Source organism: Globicephala melas, chromosome 9 (assembly GCF_963455315.2).
Source record: "Globicephala melas chromosome 9, mGloMel1.2, whole genome shotgun sequence".
Taxonomy (NCBI): Eukaryota; Metazoa; Chordata; class Mammalia; order Artiodactyla; family Delphinidae; genus Globicephala; species Globicephala melas.
Window position 1 is genome coordinate 15,147,581 of NC_083322.1, and position 20,853 is coordinate 15,168,433.

The 20,853-nt window shown below is 39.1% G+C and overlaps 1 protein-coding gene across 2 annotated transcripts in view; it reads right to left on the reverse strand.

The window, feature by feature from the left end:
- The window catches only part of AKR1D1 (aldo-keto reductase family 1 member D1), a 77,228-nt gene that overhangs the window by 16,988 nt on the left and 39,387 nt on the right, over nt 1-20,853 (reverse strand). For both annotated transcript variants that reach the window (XR_009565184.1, XM_030853937.2), the window contains exons 5-8: nt 15,310-15,482; nt 7,558-7,725; nt 3,969-4,085; nt 487-564 (exon numbers count right to left, since the gene is read on the reverse strand). Coding sequence is in view for 1 of the 2 variants with exons in the window: in XM_030853937.2 (XP_030709797.1) it covers nt 487-564; nt 3,969-4,085; nt 7,558-7,725; nt 15,310-15,402 (456 nt within the window). In the remaining variant the exon portion in view is untranslated. The remainder of the gene's footprint in view (nt 1-486; nt 565-3,968; nt 4,086-7,557; nt 7,726-15,309; nt 15,483-20,853) is intronic.

Here is a 20,853-nt window from a genome sequence, read left to right on the forward strand (position 1 = left end):
GGGTTTTCGCATTATTTTCCCCTAGTTTCTCACTCTTATAATCTTGGGGAAAGAGCCAGCAGCCTGCTCAGAAATGGCACCAGAATTGCTTTTCAGTTTTTCATATATTATTTTACATTTGTTTCTTTTAGACATCATATTACTGATTTTTAAAAATTCAATTTGAGAAACCAAAAATTTGTGAGTTTATCTCATTTATATATTTTTATTTACTGTTACAGTAGAACTTATTTCCTTTACTTTATTTTTCCTCCCACACTTCTCTCTTCCTTATCTTTGGCATTCTTCTCTTCCATCAAAGCAAAATCAAACATTTTTCAGCACTCAGAAGTGGAGATTTTATACATCTTTGCTCGTGGTTAGAAATACCTGACTACTACTTTTCATTGGGAGTAAAGGTTACAACTCTCCGTAAATCGAATAGGAATAACCAGATCACAATTTAAAAATGTACTCTTTTAACATAAGAGGCCCACTTGAACTCACCTCCCAAGTGGCACACAGATTTGACTTGTGATATAACCATTTGCCATTTTCATCTTTAGGATAGAATTCATCTCCAGGCTGTTAAAAAAGAAAAAGAAAATGAAAAAGGTGTAGTTAACTTTATTTATATCTGGGGATTGAAATGATGGAATTTAAGTAGTCAGTATTCCAATATACCCGGGCCCTGGGAAACCAATTCAAGATATATATATATATATATATATATATATATATATTTTTTTTTTTTTCCCCTCCCCCTGTGGAACTGTCCAGAAATTCATTTGTCCAACATATATGACACATTAGTCTCATTCTCTCACCCCAGCATTCATTATTCTTTATTTATTGACAGATTATTGTTGTTCTTAAGCCATGAAGTTCTCTCTTAATGATAAAATTTCTCATTAAAGAAAAGTAAAAGTTGAGAATTAGGACTTTTAGACTCAGTGTTTGGATAGTCTATCCTGGCCAAAGTTGAGGACAGCAAATTTCTTACTCTTATAAGAAACCAGAGGTCATCACTAAGGCTGAGAGGAGGAAATTCTTCAGCTAAGTATAGTTGAGGAATGCAATATTCCTTAAGTATAAGGGAAATGCATAGCACATTACTTCTCAGGTCTGGCTAATCGCCCCATGGTTCTTTTCTTACCCTTTTTGGGCCCTCCAGGAGTTCAGCATCTTTTTTTCTACCTCATACACTATGTAAGTGTCAAACCTCCTCCTCTAACTTTTGGATGATACTTTCCCAATGAAGATTGACTATGGTGTGGAAATTGTCTTTCAGATTTCTCCTTTTTTGCTATATTTAAAAATGGGACCCATCTCTTATGGGCCTGGAAATGGGATAGAAATAAAAGATAATTTCTAGACTCCTTGAGTGGATGGTGGTAATCATTTCCTGAGGTTGGACAAGGAATTGAGAGTTTTGTTTTGGATAGTTTGAGTTTGAAATGACTGTTGGACAGTCAAGTGGATATTTGAAGAGAACAGAGAAGTCTCAGAGAGTGGCTCAGAGAGAGATCATGGGTACAGATAAAATTTGGGAGTCCTCAGCATATAAAATGGTATTCAATCCATGCAACTGGATGAAATCACCTATAGAGAGAGTACGGCTCAGTAAGACAAGAATATTGAGGATAAAGCACTGGGCAAAACATTTGGAGTTTGGCAGAGAAGAAGCTGTCAAAGAATCACCAGAGGGTGATATCATAGAAGCCATGAGATGAAAATGTTTAAAGAAGGAGGCAGTAGTCAACTGTGCTGAAAGAGATCAAATAAAATATGAGGACAAAGTGTCTACTGGATTTGGTTGGTGGCATAGAAGTCTTTGTAGACCTTGATAATAGGAATTTTTTGTTGTTGAAAATCAAGCAATTGGATAAAATCCATTATATTCTTAAAAATTTTCCCTAATTTTTCGCTTTGCCATCTCACCTGAATTAATCTTTCACCTGGTGATAACAATTTCTCCATGCCCTCTTTAGCAAAGATAATTTCACCTCAATTTTCTTCTATTTCACCGAGAGCAGGAAAAAGACTCCTTTCTCCTCAAAGCCATGTAATCATTCATATTAACTACCCTGGTTACCTCTGATTTCTAAGCCCTTTGACCTTCTCAACACTTACGAGGCTTATTTCCACTCCAGACTCCCTCCATATTTCTTGCTTTTTGCACTTCCTAATTTTACTTCTGACCTGAAATGGCTTTATATCTCCATTATGAACTCTCACTATTAATAGTTTTTACTCTCACAAATTTTAATTAAGTCCTCTCCAAGTCTGAACCCATGTTAGATATTTCTATGATGTTCCACTGTGCTTACTTTACTAATCCCTTCATTTGGATAAACTCATTGTCTTTTTCCTCCTTTCCTGCTCCTGACTGTAAGGCATTATTAGAAGAATAACTCAACCCTCTAAAAACCCATGCTATTGACCTTCATTCCTGTTTAGCAATAACTTCGTCTTTTTAAAATGTCTTATCATGATTTTTTGTACTTTTTGTTGTTCTGAAATTGTGTCTGCTTATTAACTTTATATTTAAAAAATAACAAAGTGGTAAAATATTTTAGCGAGAAAGGTTTTTCTTTAAAAAGAATCATGAGATTCAAAAAGCAAGTGATATTTTGGCTTCAAAGACTGATTTCTCAATTACAGGAAGTACAGGTTCAGTTGGGAGGTAATGTCACTATACTGTGTAATTTCTCACTGTTAAAAATTTACCTTCTCTGTGTCCTTGAGCCTTGATCCTATTTAAGAATAGAAATAGAATTCCTTTATTTACCTTCTCCAAAAAGATTTTACAAGTCATTAGTTAGCCACAGAGGAGTAAATTTCATTTTCTCACTTTTAAATACAGGTTCTTTCCAAATCTGTAAGACTCAGCTTAGAACTCTGTCATTTGAATAAGAATCGAAGTTAGTTGAGTGAGGAGAAGGGCTAAGGTCAAAATCCCAAGAGCCTGAAATAAAAAAATCACTGTAGTCCACAGGACATTGCGATTATTAGGCTTGCGAGGATAAGGCAGAGGGTAGTGTAGTATAAGGGAACACGTATAAGATTGGCATCAGGCGACCCAGGATCTGGTTCCAATTCTGATGGACTTTAATCCTAAGTAGTTCATTGCTTTTCTCTTCTGTGAAATGAGGTTTTTGGGATATATAATTGCTAAGGTCACATCCAAGATGTGACCACAGAGGAGAGTTAATAAGGAAGGTGCTTCCAGAGAACAGAACGGGGCAGCCAGGTTGGCTGTGTAAAGAAATTCTGGCCACTGCAATGGCAGGGAGTCCTTGTCTTTCCTGTCCAGCAGGATCTGGTTTACCTCATGGACAAGTGGTCAGTTTTGTTTTTCAATCTCTCCTTCCCTCAGTGAAACTTTAAAGCAGCTGCTGCTCTTCAGCAGTGTATACTGGGTGTGTTGGTGGTGGTTAAACTGAGTCCGTATATGGAGAAAGTTCAAGGAAGGAGTGCATTTGAGTTAGAGGAATAGATATCACCTAGAGGTCCTGATCTTGGAGCTGCCTTCAAAAATCTGACTACTCTTTGGGTTATTTTCCTTTGGAGAGGGTGGAGTGTGAGTAGGTTTTCAGTTGTATTTATTATTTTACATTATGTTGTGCAGGGATGTTTTCGGGACTGTGTGAATGGGAAGAAGGGTGTGTCTGGATGCTGGACAACTGCAATGTGGACTACAGTTAGGAGACTACTTGTTGGTTTGATGGAGAGCGTTTATAGCTGCAAAGACAGGATATAACAGACAGTGCATTAGATTATGAATCTAGAAACTTGGGATCCAGGCCTGAGTTGGCTACACATAATCTTTCTTGGCATTTGTTGGGTTAGGTCAGTACTATCTGATTTACGGTAACAAAACATCATAATATTCTATGGTGCTAAGTAATGAATGAGCTTCCCGTACATAGATGTTGGCCCATGGTTGCCAAAGAGCAGAGGCTTTACCTTTAGGCATATGAACTTACCTTAAAAGCCATGGGTATTTCAATGATGTAAAGATCTACATAATCTAGCTGGAGGCCCCTGAGCGTCCTCTCCAGAGTTGGGCGGACCATCTGTGGGTCATGATGTGTAGCCCACAGCTGAAAGAAAAAAAGGGAGATAGTTAACTAATATCCTCATTATTATTATTAACAATGATGCAGCCCTTTAAAATTTGTTTTTACTGTTTCTTTTTTTGTGGCTGCACCGTGCAGCATGCAGGATCTTAGTTCCCCAACACCCATGCCCCCTGCAGTGGAAGAGCAGAGTCCTCACCACTAGACCGCCAGGGAATTCCCAGCCCTTTATTCTTTACAAACACTCATACACATTGTATTCAACCACTTCATTTCACAAAAATATGTTTACGTTGCAGTGTCATCTGAGTACAGGTTGAGCTGATATAACTTGACATCCAGAGTATAACTTTATCCAAATATAGTACCAGAGATTTCAAGATCCATCTGAACCACAGAGTACCTAATTCAGCAATAAAGTCTTCCTCTGCTCTGTGCTAACTGCCTAATCGACTCTTCGCACTTTCACTTTTCCTCACTGTGTAATTAGGGAACATGTATCTGACTAGTGGTTCTGACCTGGCTTGGCACTTTACTTTCCTTTCACTGATAAAAGGTGTGCTTCATCTGAGTAAGAAATATGGTTGTGTATGTGTCTTCACCAGATCCTCCACATTGTGATGGGTGGTGCAGAAGCTGGTGAAATTTTAAATTATTGCAAAAGTTTAGATCCCTTTTCACCACTCCTTTGTTCTCATTTGGTTCACTTCCTCATTTCCCCAGGAAAATTCTGCCACTCCCTACTAAGATCTGAACCAATAATGTCAACAAAATGGCGGCATGGGAGACCCCAGCCTCCAGTCCTCCAACAAAGATCAACAATTAAATAGCTATCCATGGGGCATCCCTGGTGGCGCAGTGGTTCAGAATCCGCCTGCCAATGCAGGAGACACGGGTTTGAGCCCTTGTCCAGGAAGATACCACATGCCGCGGAACAACTAAGCCCGTACGCTACAACTACTGAGACTGCGCTCATGAGCCCGCGTGCCTAGAGCCTGTGCTCCTGAGAAGCCACCACAATGAGAAGCCTGCACACCACAATGAAGAGTAGCCCCTGCTCACCGCAACCAGAGAAAAGCCTGCGTGTAGCAACGAAGACCCAACGCAGCCAAAACTAAAATAAATAAAATAAATAAATTTATATTAAAAAACAATAAAATAGCTATTCATGAAAAAACAAAACAAAACAAAACAGCTATTCATGAATACAAATGGGGAGATGTTGGTCAAAGGGTACAAACTCCCTGTTCTAAGATGAATAAGTTCTGGGGATCTAATGAACAGCATGGTGATTATAGATAACAATACTGTATTATATACGTGAAAGTTGCTAAGAGAATAAATGTTAAATGTTCTCATCACAGAAAATAAATGGTAATTATGTAATGTGATGGAGGTGTTAGCTAACACTATGGTGGTAACCATTTTGCAATATATAATTGTATCAAATCAGTGCATTGTACACTTTATACAAGGCCATATGTCAATTATATCTCAATAAAGCTGAAAAAGTAAATAAAAGGAATGTAGACAGCTTAACATAAATAAGAAAAAAAAGAAAAAGAAATTACTCGTTCTCTAAAGTGTTAGGTAATGAAAGATTAAGCCTTGGGTTGTCAAACTGGAGCATGTGTACCCTTGAGGTCTGTAAAACATGGGATGCTGAAGGGTACCCAGAGCTTCAGGATAAATGAATACATCTTCTTGGAGCATCAAATTTGCTTACATATTTTTTGGGAGAAAAAGCTTGGAATTTATGTACATTTTTTGCCACAAGTTAAGAGCAAGCAAAATTAGCAAAATTTGATTTTTTTCCTATGTTGGACAATAATTTTTTTCTTGCCTTCAGAGCATAGAGAAGACAATGTGAGAGTAGAGAAAAACGTGTTTTTGTTGTTACTGTGGGTCCTTTTGGTGTATTGGTGAAATCTCATCTAACTGAAAATTCTGTTTTATGTTTTAATCTATTTTTATTCAACAAACATGCAGTACTAGCTCTAGGTACTCTTTAAGTGCTTTGTAAATGTTAACTCATATCAAGCCTTGAAATGAAATGAAATGGGTGATTTAATTCAGTTCAATTTTTTCATCATGATAGGTATTCCAACAGCTTTAACGGTTTACCAAGGAGATAAGAATGAAAGTGGTTTTTTTTTTAATAAATTCAAAAATATTTCCAGCTTTGGGCAGGATTCTTTGGCTCAGGTCCTCAGGATATGAGTTCAAGTTTATTTTTCCCCAGAAACACTTGGTGAGTTGTAATGAGAGACTCTGTAATAACAAAATCTTTAGGAATCAGGCTGTAAAGCTATAATAAAGTGAGAAGCTTCAGGCTGATATTTTGGGACAGTGGCTCTACATGGCCCCTTGAAATCATAGCCCATAAGTGGCTGGTGACTTGGGAAACTGCAAACTCCTGGAGAGGCTGGAAAGGAGTAGGGAGGACGGGGTCTGGGGAGTGAGTGAAGTCAGAAGCACCTTTTTGTTCTCTTTAGAAAACTTAGGAGAATTGTATTACAAGTTCTCTAAAGTTATACAGTTTTATTCCTGCAAGGCTGCCTGTAAATATGTATCCTACATTTCCACTGGCTTTCATTTTATCATGGTGCTTTATCTTTCTGATTGCTCTTCAGTGGATAGTGATTTCTGGAGATTTCAATTTCTCAAAAGGTAGTGATCTAAACAAAATGTGGTATATCCATACAATGGAATAGTATTTGGCCATAAAAAGAAATGAAATTCTGATATGTGCTACAACATGGTTGAAAGTAGAAAACATTATACTAAGTGAAAGAAGCTAGACAGAAAAGAACACATATTGTATGATTCCTTTTGTATGAAATGTCCAGAATAGGAAAACTAAAGAGACAGAAAGTAGATCAGTGTTTACCAGTGAATGGGGGAGAGGGATAAATAGGCAGTGATTACTAGTGGGTAAGAGGGTTCTTTTTGGAGTGATAAAAATATTCTGGAAAAGGTAGTGGTCATGGTTGAACAACTTTATGAATATACTAAAAATGGTGAACTTTATGGTACATGAATTATATCTCAAAAAAAATTAGTGATCTATGGACAAATAGGCATATACAGAAGAAAACGCTGCCTCCTTTTAAAAGAAGTTTTGACACATGCTTATTATAACATGAACCACCTCCTTACTTCCCTTCACTCCTCAAATCAACTTTCTTTGATTTGGCTCTTCCGTATTGTCTTAAATCAATGCCCAAGTATGAAGAAAGAACTTTTCCCTAAACTTCATGGGGCTAATTAGTCCCTAAATCCTTGGCAAGATTGAGGAATTTGGCAGTTAAGAACTCACTCCTCAGGACTTCCCTGGCAGTCTAGCGGTTAGGACTCTGTACTTCCACTGCAGGGGACACAGGGAACTAAGATCCTGCAAGCCTGCAGGGTTTGGTGAGTTCAATATTCTTCAGCAGAGAAAAGACGTCAGACCCACCATGAACGTAAGTCGTGTAGGGTGAAGGGAAGACCTCACCTTTCCGCAGTAGAAGATATCCTGCCTCTGCACCTTTCCTTCTGCTATCTTCTCCCTGATGGCCTCCCCCACTTCGTGCTCGTTCTGGTAGAGGTAGGCGCCATCAATGTGCCGGTACCCCGTGTCAATGGCAATTTTCACTGATCTTGCACAGGTCCCCTTAGGGGTCTAAAATGATAGGGGGGTTGGGTTGGGGGAGAAGAGAAATGTGTCTTTTCTTTAATCATTCTTAATCAGGACACTTGGCACATACATGGTTTTATAGCGAAAACGACAAATTCGGACACCTAAAAGGACAAGAAAGACCCCTGCGTAACTGGGTAGCATGAAAGAAAGAAGGGAAAAGGAAGAGGATAGGAAGTGGGATGGGACCTGCACCCCTTGGGGGAGCTGAAGGTGAGGAGAGGTTCCCGCACCCGGGGAAGCCCCCTCACAGCGAGGAGATCAGTTGGGACAGAAGGGGAACTTTGGGGGCTACGAGAGGAGAGCCCAGCAACCTGTCTGTGGCAGGCAGGACAGAGTGAGACCTACACAGATGGTCCTCGCCACAGCCCTGTGTGCCCCAGCCTGAAAGGTGTGTCGCCAGTGTGTATGGGGGCTGGGTGCTAAAATGTGGGGTTTGGAGAGCAGACCCGGGGAGAAGACTTTTGACTGTTGACTGTGCGGAGACAGCCTGAGGGGATGGAAGTGAGGAAATCCACAACTAGGAACGCTTGTAGAGGAAACCCAGACTGCCATAGAAGCGAAGCACCACTGTTAAGTGACTTGCAAGGGGCAGGACTGCCATTGCAGCCTCTCTCCCCACATGAGGCCCCTGCCTCCCTGGGCACGGGGAAGGGCTCCTGCCAGGGCAGGAGCTCTTGTGACCCCCGTTGCTGCTGCATCCACAACCCCCTCCTCGCCGGGGCGGACTTGTGTGCTCCAGGGCAGCCTCGGGAGCAGACCCCTGTGGGTGGCCCACATGCAGAGGTGGTGCTGAAACCACAGCTGAGCCCCAGGGGCTGTACAACTAAGGAAGAAAAGCTGAAGTCTCTCCTCGCAGCTGCACAATCTGCGAATTGATGACCCTGCGACCAGCTTTGTAAGCTAAGTGCCTGCAGAACATCTAAATGGACAGCAGCTGCTCCTGCAGCCAAGATGGGCCTAGCTTAACAGCTGTAGACTTTGTGGGCACTTACACAGGGGGTCGGGCCAGGCCAGAGTCTGAGCTGCCCCCGTAGTGCACACAGCGGGTCCAGATCCATGCTTACTGCAATCCTGGGACATGACTTCAGTGGATCTGCGCTGGTGGCCTGGTGAAAACAATGTCTGAGGGACACTGGGGCCAACTGCAGGCATTCCCACGGTTAAGGTGGAGACGAGAGCAGTACCAACAACAGTGTAATCTAAGAGCTTGTACAACAGGTGAAGGTGACACAACAGAGCACACCCATAGGTGAACAGCTCCAGAGGAGGAATGCCCCAGTCCCACCTACCTCACACCACAGATCAGAAACACAGCTCAGAAACAGATCTGGGGGACTCTACTCCGACGACTAGGTAGCAGATCCCACCCCTGACAGGGCAGTGACAACCAGAGAGCAAAGGGGAGGCCCTGCTCAATATCCAGTGCAGGTTCTGGTCACCACAACATCAGTCACACCTCCTATCAAAGGGATAACAGCCAGCATACACTGAGGAAAGAGGCGGCAGACATCTATACTAAAAAGAGCCCTCACACCAAAAAATATTAAACCCATGCAGGCTACACAGGGATGTTCCCACATAAAAATAGCCCTCTGTGCCAGTCTGAGGGTCTGGCATTGAGAGGAAGGACCCCCAGAGCATTTAGCCTTGAAGGCCAGTGGGGCTTGAGTGCAGGAGCTCCACAGGGCGGGGGAAACAGAGACTCCACTCTTGGAGGGTGCACACAAGGTCTCACGTGCAGTGGGATCCAGCACACAGGAGTACTTCCATAGGGACCTGGGCCAGACCTACCTAGGGGTCTTGGCAGGTCTCCTGGGGAGGTGAAGGTAGACTATAGCTCACTGTGGGGGCAAGGACACTGGTAGCGGAAGCCCCAGGGAATATTGATTGGAGTGAGCTCTCCCAGAGGTCCACATTTCAGCACTAAGACCCGGCCCCACTCAATAACCTGCACACTCTAGTGCTGGAAAGCCTCACACCAAACAACCCACAAGATAGGAACACAGCCCCACCCATCAGAAGACAGGCTGCCTAAAGTTGTACTGAGCTCACACACCCCTTGACATGGACATGGCCCTGCCCATCAGAGGGACACGACCCAGCTCCACCCACCAGAGGGCAGGTACCAGTCTCTCCCAACAGGAAGCCTGCACAAGCCCCTGGACCAACCTCACCCACCAGGGGGCAGACACCAGAAGCAAGAGGAACTATGATCCTGCAGACTGTGGAAAGAAGACCATGAACACAGAAAGTCAGACAAAATGAGAACACAGAGAAATATGTTGCAAATGAAGCAACAAGAAAAAACCCCACAAGAACAACTAAATGAAGAGGAGATAGGCAATCTACCTGAAAAAAGTTATATGACCTTTAGAAAAAAGCAAGAAAATAATTGCCATGAAAGTTAGAAGATAAATTACCTCTTGAGGGAGAGATGGTTTTGAATTGGGAAGGGGACACAGAGGGTTCCTGGGGGTTGGTATATTCTAATTTTGGATCTGTGTGGTGGTTACTCAGATGTTAGCTTTAAAAGTATTCACCCTTCTATATATTTCAAAATTTTAAATGTTAAAAAAATAAGGAAGTAGATCAAAAATAAAAGGTAAGTGACTCAAATAAGTTCAAAACTTTAGATCCAAAGAATGTAGTAACCTGGGCATGAAACATCCATTTGTGGCCTTGGACCTACTATTTGTTCTCCTTTGTTTGGTTCCAATTGGTTGCCAAGCTTTGTAGAGTCTACCCCATGATTTGTATCCTTCAGCCAAGTTACTTCTTTTTTAGGCCCCAGCCAAATTATTTTCTTCACAGCCACCGACCAAGTTTAAGTTCTTATTATTTTTTGCCTGATTTATTAGAGAAGCCATCTCACTTGATCTCTATGTATTTTGCCTCTTCTCATTTTAATTCGTTTTAACGTTGGCAGGGTAATAGCTTTGAAATATGAACCTACTTTTTTCTCCCTGGTATTTTTTTGTTACCATCTACCCCCCCAACCCCCCCCTCCCCGGCAAACCATTTTTTGTAGCTTGATGTGCAGCATTCATTGCCTCTGGAGAGGAATGATATAAAATGCAGAAGTCAGTTCTTGGTATTTGCTTTCTAAGAGCCAAGGCTTCTGTGGCAGGAGTGTGAGTGTGAAGGGGTCACAGGTACTGCAAAGAACTCAGGATACACACTCTACTAAAAGTAAAAACAAACACCAGCTGAGTTGTTTTCTTTGACTCTTAAAATACTAGCTCATATAGCGTTTTACAAAAATATAAGTGTTGCCATTACTTAAAAATTATTAATTACTTTACAATATTCTTTGAAAAATGTGAGAAGATCAGGCCACACTGGACTTTTGTTTATGCATGACAATTAGCTGTAGTGGAGAAATTACCATCTTCATTTAGAATGGTGAGTGGAATCCCTGGTACTCTGTTTATTGTGTTTTGTACCATCAATCGTCTCCTAAGTGTTACCTGCACATGTTTTTTGTGTTTTTTTGTTTTTGTTTTGTAGCAAAGAAGAAGAAAGCATTTCTTGCACTTATATCTACTACCAAAATGGGAAAGCAGAACAAAACTGAGAAATAGACTTGGCTCTCTAGGGCCACTTATTTACGGTTCCTGCCTGGTCCCTGGTCCCTTTAGGTAGAGATTGTGGGAACATCCTCAACTCTGACAAAGATTCTTTCATGGACCAAACTCTAATCAGGTTCTTTTGAACTCTTTTCCAACATGGACTTTCATACTCATCTCTGCTCTGTCCAAGCTTAGCAAGAATCCTGCTAAGTCAGTTTAACCACAACCTCTCACCCTCCTCCTCACGCTTGATATCAAATCAGGTTCCTCCTCCTCCACCATGCCCCAGGAGGTGTCTAGTCACCCCACCCTGTCTTCAGCAAGAATCCTGTTAGGTCAGTTTAGCCAGAATGGCCCCGTATTCCTGATGTTTCCTCTTAGTAATTTTCTACCCACAGATTCCAACCCTGCACCTTGGTTATAAATTCTCACTTGCCCATGTATTCAGAATTGACACCAATCTCTCTTCCCTACTACAAAATTGCATCACAGTGGCCCCTTGATGTTTCAGCCTCCTCCTTAGTACTCAAGAGATTGGACTTCACCTCTCCTTTGCCCCACATACAAAGCCTTTGGCTCACTCTTCAGAGTGTGAAAACTGTTTACAGCTATAGAAATCTTAACCAGAGCCACCCAGGAAGGGATACTGGATCAGTTACAACCCCAATCTAGGCTGCTCCTGCCCTATAGCTTGGTGTTTCATGATCTACCCCATAACTAGATTTGTTCACTGTTACTTTCATCTTTGGACAAGCACTTCAGCTTTTCTTTATATTTTATTTATAAGTGTATTTATTTTTTCTGCCTTCAGTCACTCACGGATTTCAAATCCCTTGTTTCTAGTCCATTGTTTCAATCCCTGTGTTACCTAGAAAAATGCCTCATACATGGTAGGAACACAATAAATATTTATTGAACTGAATTATTGCCCATTTTCCAAAATATTTACCATTGGTCTCAGATTTGTGTCATTTGCACACTTGGTAACATTCTTGAGTTTTACTTGAAGTTTTTGATAAATACTGGTTATTAACTCATGGGCTGATATACATAAAAACCAAATTAATTTCTATCAAAGCAGAAAAACGAACAAGATTCAAAACTCTTGCCTATCGGACTTTCTCAGACAGCGATATAGGGAGAGAGACAGGAAGAAGGGAGACTTGCTGGGAGGCTATTATAGACTATTTCATCCCTGTATGAAAATATTCTGGGACTCTGTCCTAGGGAAATGGTGCATAGATAATTTGTACAGTTCAGTTTTCATTAGTTAGTGATTGTCAAGTGAGAAATGCACAGAGTGCCTGGTGCTACTAAATGCTGGTTGCATCTCAAATTCCCCGACTCCACAGGCATGAAACACCTTAATAAGAAAGGTGGGCATATTAAGAGAAAAAAAATCTTTGTAAGTCAGGAGAAGCTAGGCTGGTTGGCCTCACACAGCTGCACAATAATGTTCCTCCGGGCTGCTGTTCTACAGTTCCTATCGTCACGTGTGTGACAGTGGAGTCTCAAATGGGCAGATGCTGGAGGAGAGGTTATTGTTAGTCTTCCTTATCTCAGCCTTTCATCTCTGCTCCTACCCCGACTCCCCCTGAAGACAAGCCTAAATCTTCCCCTGGCGCCTGCTAACTTCTGTATCAAAATGGAACAGGATCCCAGGACAAATATTGACTGACTTGATTATATACATGAAATGTGAAGCATTTCAGTTAATGAGTTACCTCAGCCTGTCATTCTCCTTCCATCTCTTGTGGAATGAAAGGTTTTGAAAAGCACCTCAGGCACGCTGAGGAGAGAAGACTGAATTTTGGCATCAGATTTCATCTCTAGGACTAAGATTCTGACGTTAAATCTAATTCGGTACTTTTATTTCCTGGTGACCGACTTGGGCATGGGTACTCCTAGTGTCTGTCTCATCAGCCCTGGGTAGATGGTGAGGGAGTTGTCAGCTGTATGGCTTTGAACAGAAACTGCTGAGTGTTCCAGCTAGGAGATACTCCACCCTCCCCACTCCCCGTCTCCCCTTCAACCTAGCTCTGCCTATACCCCTCCCCCAAATCTTCCATGGTGGGCATTTTTCTTCACATTAGAGTTTCCAATTTTGTGAGACATACCTTTAGTTCTGTATTTCTGATCACAAATGTGGTTTGTGCGTGCACAATCTTCATTTCTAATAATATTCCTCGAATGCCATATTCTCTAACTGCAGTAATGTCTTATCTTCTGAAGTGAGTTACAACTCTTTTTGGGAAATGACACATGAATGCTTTGGAATGTCTCCATCCTGTAGCATTTAATATTACTAGACACATAGCAGGCACTTAATAATATTTATTGGTAGATGCAGCACTTTGAGCCCCACTGAGTTCCAGGAGACAGATAGAGAGACAGAGAGATAGACAGAATGATAGATGTGCAAGCAAGGAGCCATATAATTGATAGTCATTGAAATGAGTAGAGGCATGACATAATTAGATTCATATCCTAGATGTATCATTCTATCTATCTATCTATCTATCCATCCATCCTAGGTACTTTCTGGATATATATTCCTAGATACTTTCATATATAGAAATATATATAGAAAGTCATAGAAATATGCAGCTGCATTGACATAACATACATTTATAACAGGTAATATAGTATAGGGACTCAGAGGATAGGACCTGGGCCAAAACTGCATTGGTTCAAATTCCAGTTCTCTTCCTCACCATTATAAGTTTGGGACATTTTACTTTATCTTGCCATGCTTCAGTTCTCTCATCTGTAAAATGGTATCTCTCTCATAATGTTGTGAGGATTAAATTAGAAAATGCATGTACTATAAAGTACTACAAAGAGTACTACAATAATAATAGCTAAAATTTTCTGTGCCATCTTCCCTGTAAGATGTAAAATCCATCAGGAAAGAGACCATGTCTTGTTCAGCTTTATATTCCCAGTATAGTATGCGTGCTGGGTGTTCAGGTAATCCTTGTCAAGTGAATGAAAGGATATATATATATATATATATATATATGTATATGTATATGTATATATATATTTGTATATATATATTTTTATATATATATATATGTGTGCATCAGAGGATATGGAGATGTAAATGCATACAATAATAATAGCTAAATTTTTTTTAACACTTAACCGTGTCAGGCAGAGGCATGACATAATCAGATTCATATCCTTGTGCCTCTGTGCTTCTCTTTCTGCCTACAATGTCCTGCCTCAGCTCTGCTTCTCTGCCTAGTTAACTTATACTTAGTTTAACAGAGTTCATTCACACATGATCATTCAAATTTCAGTAGCATTTCTAGATATAACCACTGTTTATTCTGGTAATTAGCATTAAATGTGGAATTGCAATGTGGAAAGCAGAAAGATATTTTTCTTACAAGTAGAAGCTTTTCTGTGTTTTAATGGAAACCCACTTCAGTCCTCATGGTCAAATCTAACTATTCCCTTTCCTGTGTTTTCAGAGAGATACTGTTTAAAATTCTCAGACAGCATTTACTCTTCATTGTTCTATGATTAATTAGTTATTAGAGTCTGTCTCCTCTATTAGATTTTTAATCCCTAGACAGCAGAGACACTATTCTCTTCATATTTGAAGCTTCTATAGCCTAGTGCTTCATACATGGTAGGTTTTCACTAAATGTTTTGTTGGACTGAACTAAAAATTCTCAAATATGAACTTAAAAAAATCATAAACTCAGAAATTTTACGTACTTCAGTTCAACCTTATAACCAGCATTCAGGCTGAATTTTAGTCAAGGAAGCAGAAAGGTCCCATTCTTTAAGCCAAGATACTTTAAAATCATAAACTGATTTAGTTTAACCATTGGCTCAGTACTTATTCAGCCAAACAGCAGTCCTTCAAGGTTGCATTCATTATTACAATAATTAAATCAATGAAATCCATTCAAAATGAATTACAGATTATCCTTTAGGAAAGTGTTAATTAAAAAAAAAAAAAAACAGAGAGAGACAAGCTTACCAATCTAGGTTCTGAGTAGGTACCAAGACCGATGATAGGAATGCTGTTTCCATCACTTAGAGGTATGCGGTGATATGCAGCACTGAGGTACATCTTGGAAAGTCTGAGGTTTCAATTTCTAGAAATGCTTCTGAACACCACAGAAAAGCCTTTTTGAAAAGGTGTCCTAATGCCTATTTAATCAAAGAAAGGAGAGCCAGAGGGAGGAGCAGTGGGAGGGAAGAGAGATTTCTCAACCTGTTTTTTTTTTCAGGTTGTTCTGGAAATCCTAATTGAGGTTGTCCTTTGAACTTATCAGAGGCATGTAAATAATATCCCATTTTGATCTTATGCTTAGTTCTCTGCAAAGAAATGATTTTAAAAATAAAAGGAAACAAATCTAGCTGGCTTCTGTCAGCTAGGATGCTTTGGTTGGTAAGTAACAGACCTATCACAAATTCTCTGAAATAATAAAAGAAATTTATTGGTCTATATTCCTGAAAACTCCAACCTTAGAGCTAGCTCCAGGTGTGACTAAGTTTTCCAGGACTTCCCTAGAGATTTGGGCTAGCAGGACTGGGAAGGGGTCTGGTATTTTTATCACCTAGTTAAGTGGGAAACTGGACTGGAGGGGAAAATGTTATGGCCGGGAACCAGTTTTTCACTCTCAGTTCATTTCTCTGCCTCCTTGCTCTCTCAGTGGATTTTCTCTTTATCACTGAAAGATGGTAACCAGTCCTTAGAGTGACATGGTTCCAGGCTCAAACCCAACAAAAAAAGGGATTTTACGTCATAGCTCACACAGTAATCCAGAAATAGTGTCCAGTTGGCCTCAATTGCCTTTCTTAGTTCCTGGAGCCAATCACTAAGTCAATCACAGGGGTCAAAGAAAATAAAAGACTGATTGCTTTAATGTAATTAGAAGCCATTTTTAAATTTGGGGTTGGGCTTAATCCCACCTGGGGAGATTCTGGAGCTGTTAAGAAAAAGGAAAGGAGTAGCAGTTAGTGAAACAATTAACACATGTTTATTATAGTCTTCCTCCAAAGGATTGTGTTGTGTATGAGAGTTTTGGACCTGGTGACCTTAAAGATAACTGTGTCCATGATGGTGAAAGTATCCTGAAGTTTGTCTCTAACTGACTTGTCTTCTCTCCAGGACAACCTCATTCTTGCTTACACACACATAATCAGCCAGTGGACACAATAATTTCAACTATGTTGGGGCAGGGTGAAATATGGGCAGTAGTGATCTTCAACATTGTTTGTAATTCGATCCAACAAACACTTATTGTGCACCTTTGTGTGCTAAGATGTTGGCTATATATGTTTATTTTTCTTATTTTTGACGTTTTTGGTGTTTAGCTCTATGAATTTTAGCACATGTACAGATCTGCGTAACTGCCATCACAATTGGGATATTGAAAAATTCTATAACCCGAAGAACTCCTTCATGCTATTTGTCTGTAATCAAAAGCTCCCCCACCAGCAACTCATAAAAATCATTATCTGTTTTCCGTTGCTATAGTTTTATCTTTTGAGAATATCATGTGAATTGAATCATATAGTATGTGACCTTTAGAGATTGGTTTCTTTCACTCAGCGTAACACCTTTGAGATTCATCCAGGTTGTTGTTTGTATCAATAGCTTACTTGTTTTTAATTGCTGAGTAGTAATGTCTATATACATTATATATATGTGCCACAGTTTGTTTCTCTATTTGAAGGACATTGGTTTGTTTCCAGTTTTTGATGACTGTGAATACCGCTGCTATAAATATTTGTGTACAGGTTTTTGCATGAATATTAGTTTTCATTTCTCTTGGCTAAATACCCAGGAGTGGGATTGCTGGGTCATGTGGTGTGTTTAACTTTGTAGGAAGCTGCCAAACTGCTTTTCAGAATGATTATATCATTTTGCATCCCCGTTAGCAATGCGCGTGAATTGCTATTTTTCCGCATCTTTGACAGCACTTAGCATTGTCGGTATTTTATAATTTTAGTCATTCCGATAGGTTTGTCATGGTATCTCATTGTTAATTTTAATTTGCATTGTGGATAATGATGTTGAACACTTTTTCACATACTTATTTGCCATCTATATCTCCTCGTGGTGAAGTGCCTATTCAAACATGGGGGTTCAGTGCCCATTTTTTAGTGGGGTTGTCTTCGTAGTGTTGAGTTTTGAGATTTCTTGGTAAATCCTTGATACATGTTCTCTACTGAATACATGGTTTACAAATATTTTTTTCTCAGTATGTAGTTTGTCTTTTCATTCTCTTGACTGTGTCTTTCATGCAGCAAAAGATTTTAATTTTGATAACGTTCAATTTTTTTGTATTGTTTTAGAGTTTCATGTGAAAGAACTTTTTTGTCTAACCCTAGGTCACAGAAGTTTTATTCTATTTTTTTTCTAAAAGTTTTATATAGTTTCATTTTTCCATTGAGATCAATAATCCATTCTGAGTAAATTTTTGTATAATCTAGCATATTTAGGTAGAGGTGTTTTGTTTTGTTTTACGTAAGGGTATCCTATTGTTCCAGTTCCATTAGTTGAAAAAAATTATGCTTTCTTCACTGAATTTCTTTTGCACTACTGTTAAAAATCAAAGGTCATATTTGGGTAAATCTACTTTTGGACTTTCTACTTGGTTTCATTGATTTATGTGTCTCTTCCTTTACTGATACCACACTGTTTAAATTATTCTAACTTTATAAAAGGACTTAAAAAATCAAATGGTATAATTTCTCCAACTTTATTCTTCTTTTCCAAAAGTATCTTAGCTATTCTTATTTATTAACTTTCTATATAAATGTTAGAATCAGCTTGTCTGTGTCTTCACAAGTCTTGCCAGAATTTTTTGAATTGAGTTAAATCTGTAGATCAATTTCTTATCTTTACTCCTTTGAGTCTTTGAATCCATGAACACAGTATTTCTCTCCATTTATTTAGCTCTTCAGCATCTTGAGGTTTTCAGCCATACACATCCTATATTTGTTTTGTTAGATTTATACCTAAGTATAGGTATAAATATTTAGTTTTTTAGAGCCATTCTAAATGGCATTTTAGAAATCCTGTTTCCAACTCTACATTGCTAATACATAGAAATAGGATTGATTTTTATGGCTTCGATCATTTAGTATTTATTGAGACTTGATTTGTTTTTGTTGTCTGACATACTATCTATCATGGAGAATATTCCACATGTGCTTGAGAAAAATATGCAATCTGCTGTTTTGGGTAGGGTCTTCTCTAGATGTCTTTTAGATACAGTTGGTTCATAGCATCATTCAAGTCCTCTATTTTTCAACTGATCTTCTGGCTTGTTGTTTTATCTATTCTTTAGAGTGGGGTACTGAAGTTTCTAACTGTTACTGTAAAACTATTTCTCCTTTCAATTATGTCAGTTTTTTGCTTCATATATTTTGTGGTTCTTTTGTTAGAGGCATATATGTTTATAATTGGCATATCTTGATATATTGACCCTTTTGTCAACATGTAATGTCCTTCTTTGTCTCATCACGATTATTGACTTCAAGTCCATGTTGTCTGATATTAGTATATCCATCCCAGGTCTCTTTTGGCATTTTTTTATTGCATGGAATTTATTTTTCATCCTTTTACTTTCAATCTATTTATGTCCTTGGATTTAAAGTAAGTCTCTTTTAGACACCATATATTTGGATCATTTTTAAAAATTGATTCTTCCAATCTCTTCTTTTTAATTGGAGGGTTCAATCCATTTACAGTTCAATTATCGATAAGAAAGGATATACTTCTGCAATTTTGCTATTTGTTTTCTCTATGTCTTATTTTCTTTTTATTCCTCAATTTTCTTTTTATCCCTCACTACTGCCTCGTTCTATGAGTGATTTTTTTTTTCTAGTTTACTATTCTGACTCCCATCTTGTTTCCTTTTCTGTATACTTAAAAAAAGGTTATTTCCTGGATGTTTTAGTCAGCTTGGCTGCTATAACAAAATATCATAGACTGTGTGGCTTCAGCAACGGCCATTTATTTTTCACAGTTATGGAGACTGAAAAGTCCAAGGTCAAGGTCAAGATACTGGCAATGAGTTTCTGATGAGAGCTCTCTTCCTAGCTTGCAGAAGGCCTACTTCTATTTCTGTCTTCACATGGTGGGGAAAAGAGAGAGAGAGAACAAGCACACTCTGGTCTCTTCTTATAAGGGTATAAATCTCATCATGAAGACCTCACCCTCATGACCTCATCTAATTACCTCCCAAAGGCCCCATCTTCAAATACCATCCACATTGGGAGCTAGGGCTTCAACATATGAATTTTGGGGAGACACAATACAGTCTGTAATACTAGGGTAACCCTGGGGTTACAATTAGCATTTTAACTTTGTAAGAATCAGGTTTGAATTAGAACCAAGATACTTTCAGTAGTATTGGGTTTGCCAAAAAGATCATTCGGGGTTTTCCATAACATCTTATGGAAAACCCCAAATTAACTTTTTGGCCAACCCAATACATAAAAACTCTGATCCTTTAAAACTCCATCTCCCCCCTTTATGTTGTTATTTTTACCAATTACATGTTTATACATTGTGGGTCAATTAACATAAATATATAATTATTGCTTTATTTATCTTTTAATCATGTAGGGAAAAAAAGGAGTTATAAACCAGACATACAATATTACTGGTTTTTATATTTATCTATGTAGCTACATTTACTGTTGTGTTCCTTATCTCTTCATATGGCTTCAATTATCCTTTTATTTCAGCCTGGAGGACTCCCTTTAGCATTTCTTGTAGCACAGGTCTACTAGTAATGAGCTCTTTCTGTTTTTGTTTTCCCGGATATGCAATTATTGATGGACGGTTCTTTTCTTTCAGTCCTTTATATATGTCATCCCACTGTCTTCTGGCTTCCAGTTTCCAAAGAAAAATGGGCTATTAATTACACACAGTATCTCTTGTATGTGATGAATCACTTCCCTCTTGCTGCTTTCTAGATTCTCCCTTTGTCTTTGGGATTTGACAATTTGACTATGTGTTTTCCTGCGAATCTCTCTTGGTTTATGCTTCTTGGAGTTCATTGAGATTCTTGGATATTTAGATTATGATTTTCATCTAATCTGGGACACTTTGGGCCATTATTTCTTCAAATAGTCTTTTTGTTTCTTCCTCTCTTCTCCTTCTGGGACTCCGGGTATGTATATGTCAGTATACTTGATGGTGTCTCATAGGTCTGTTAGGTTTGGATCATTTCTTTCCTTCTTTTCTCTTTTCACTTCTTAAACTGGATGTCAATTGATCTATCTGTACTTTTATCTCCAGAATTTCTATTTGTTTCATTTCTATAATTTCTACTAATATTCTGTATTTGGTGAGACATATTCTCCTGGTTCCTTTGTTCTTTCTCCATGACTTCCTTTAGCTCTTTGAGCATATTTAAGAGAGTTGATTTAATGTTTCCGTCTAGTAAGTCTAAATGTCTAGGTGTCCTCATGGACAGTGTCTATTAGTTTCTTTCCTTCCCCCTGTGAATGAGCCATACTTCCCGGTTTATTTGCATGTGTTGTAATTTTCTGTTGT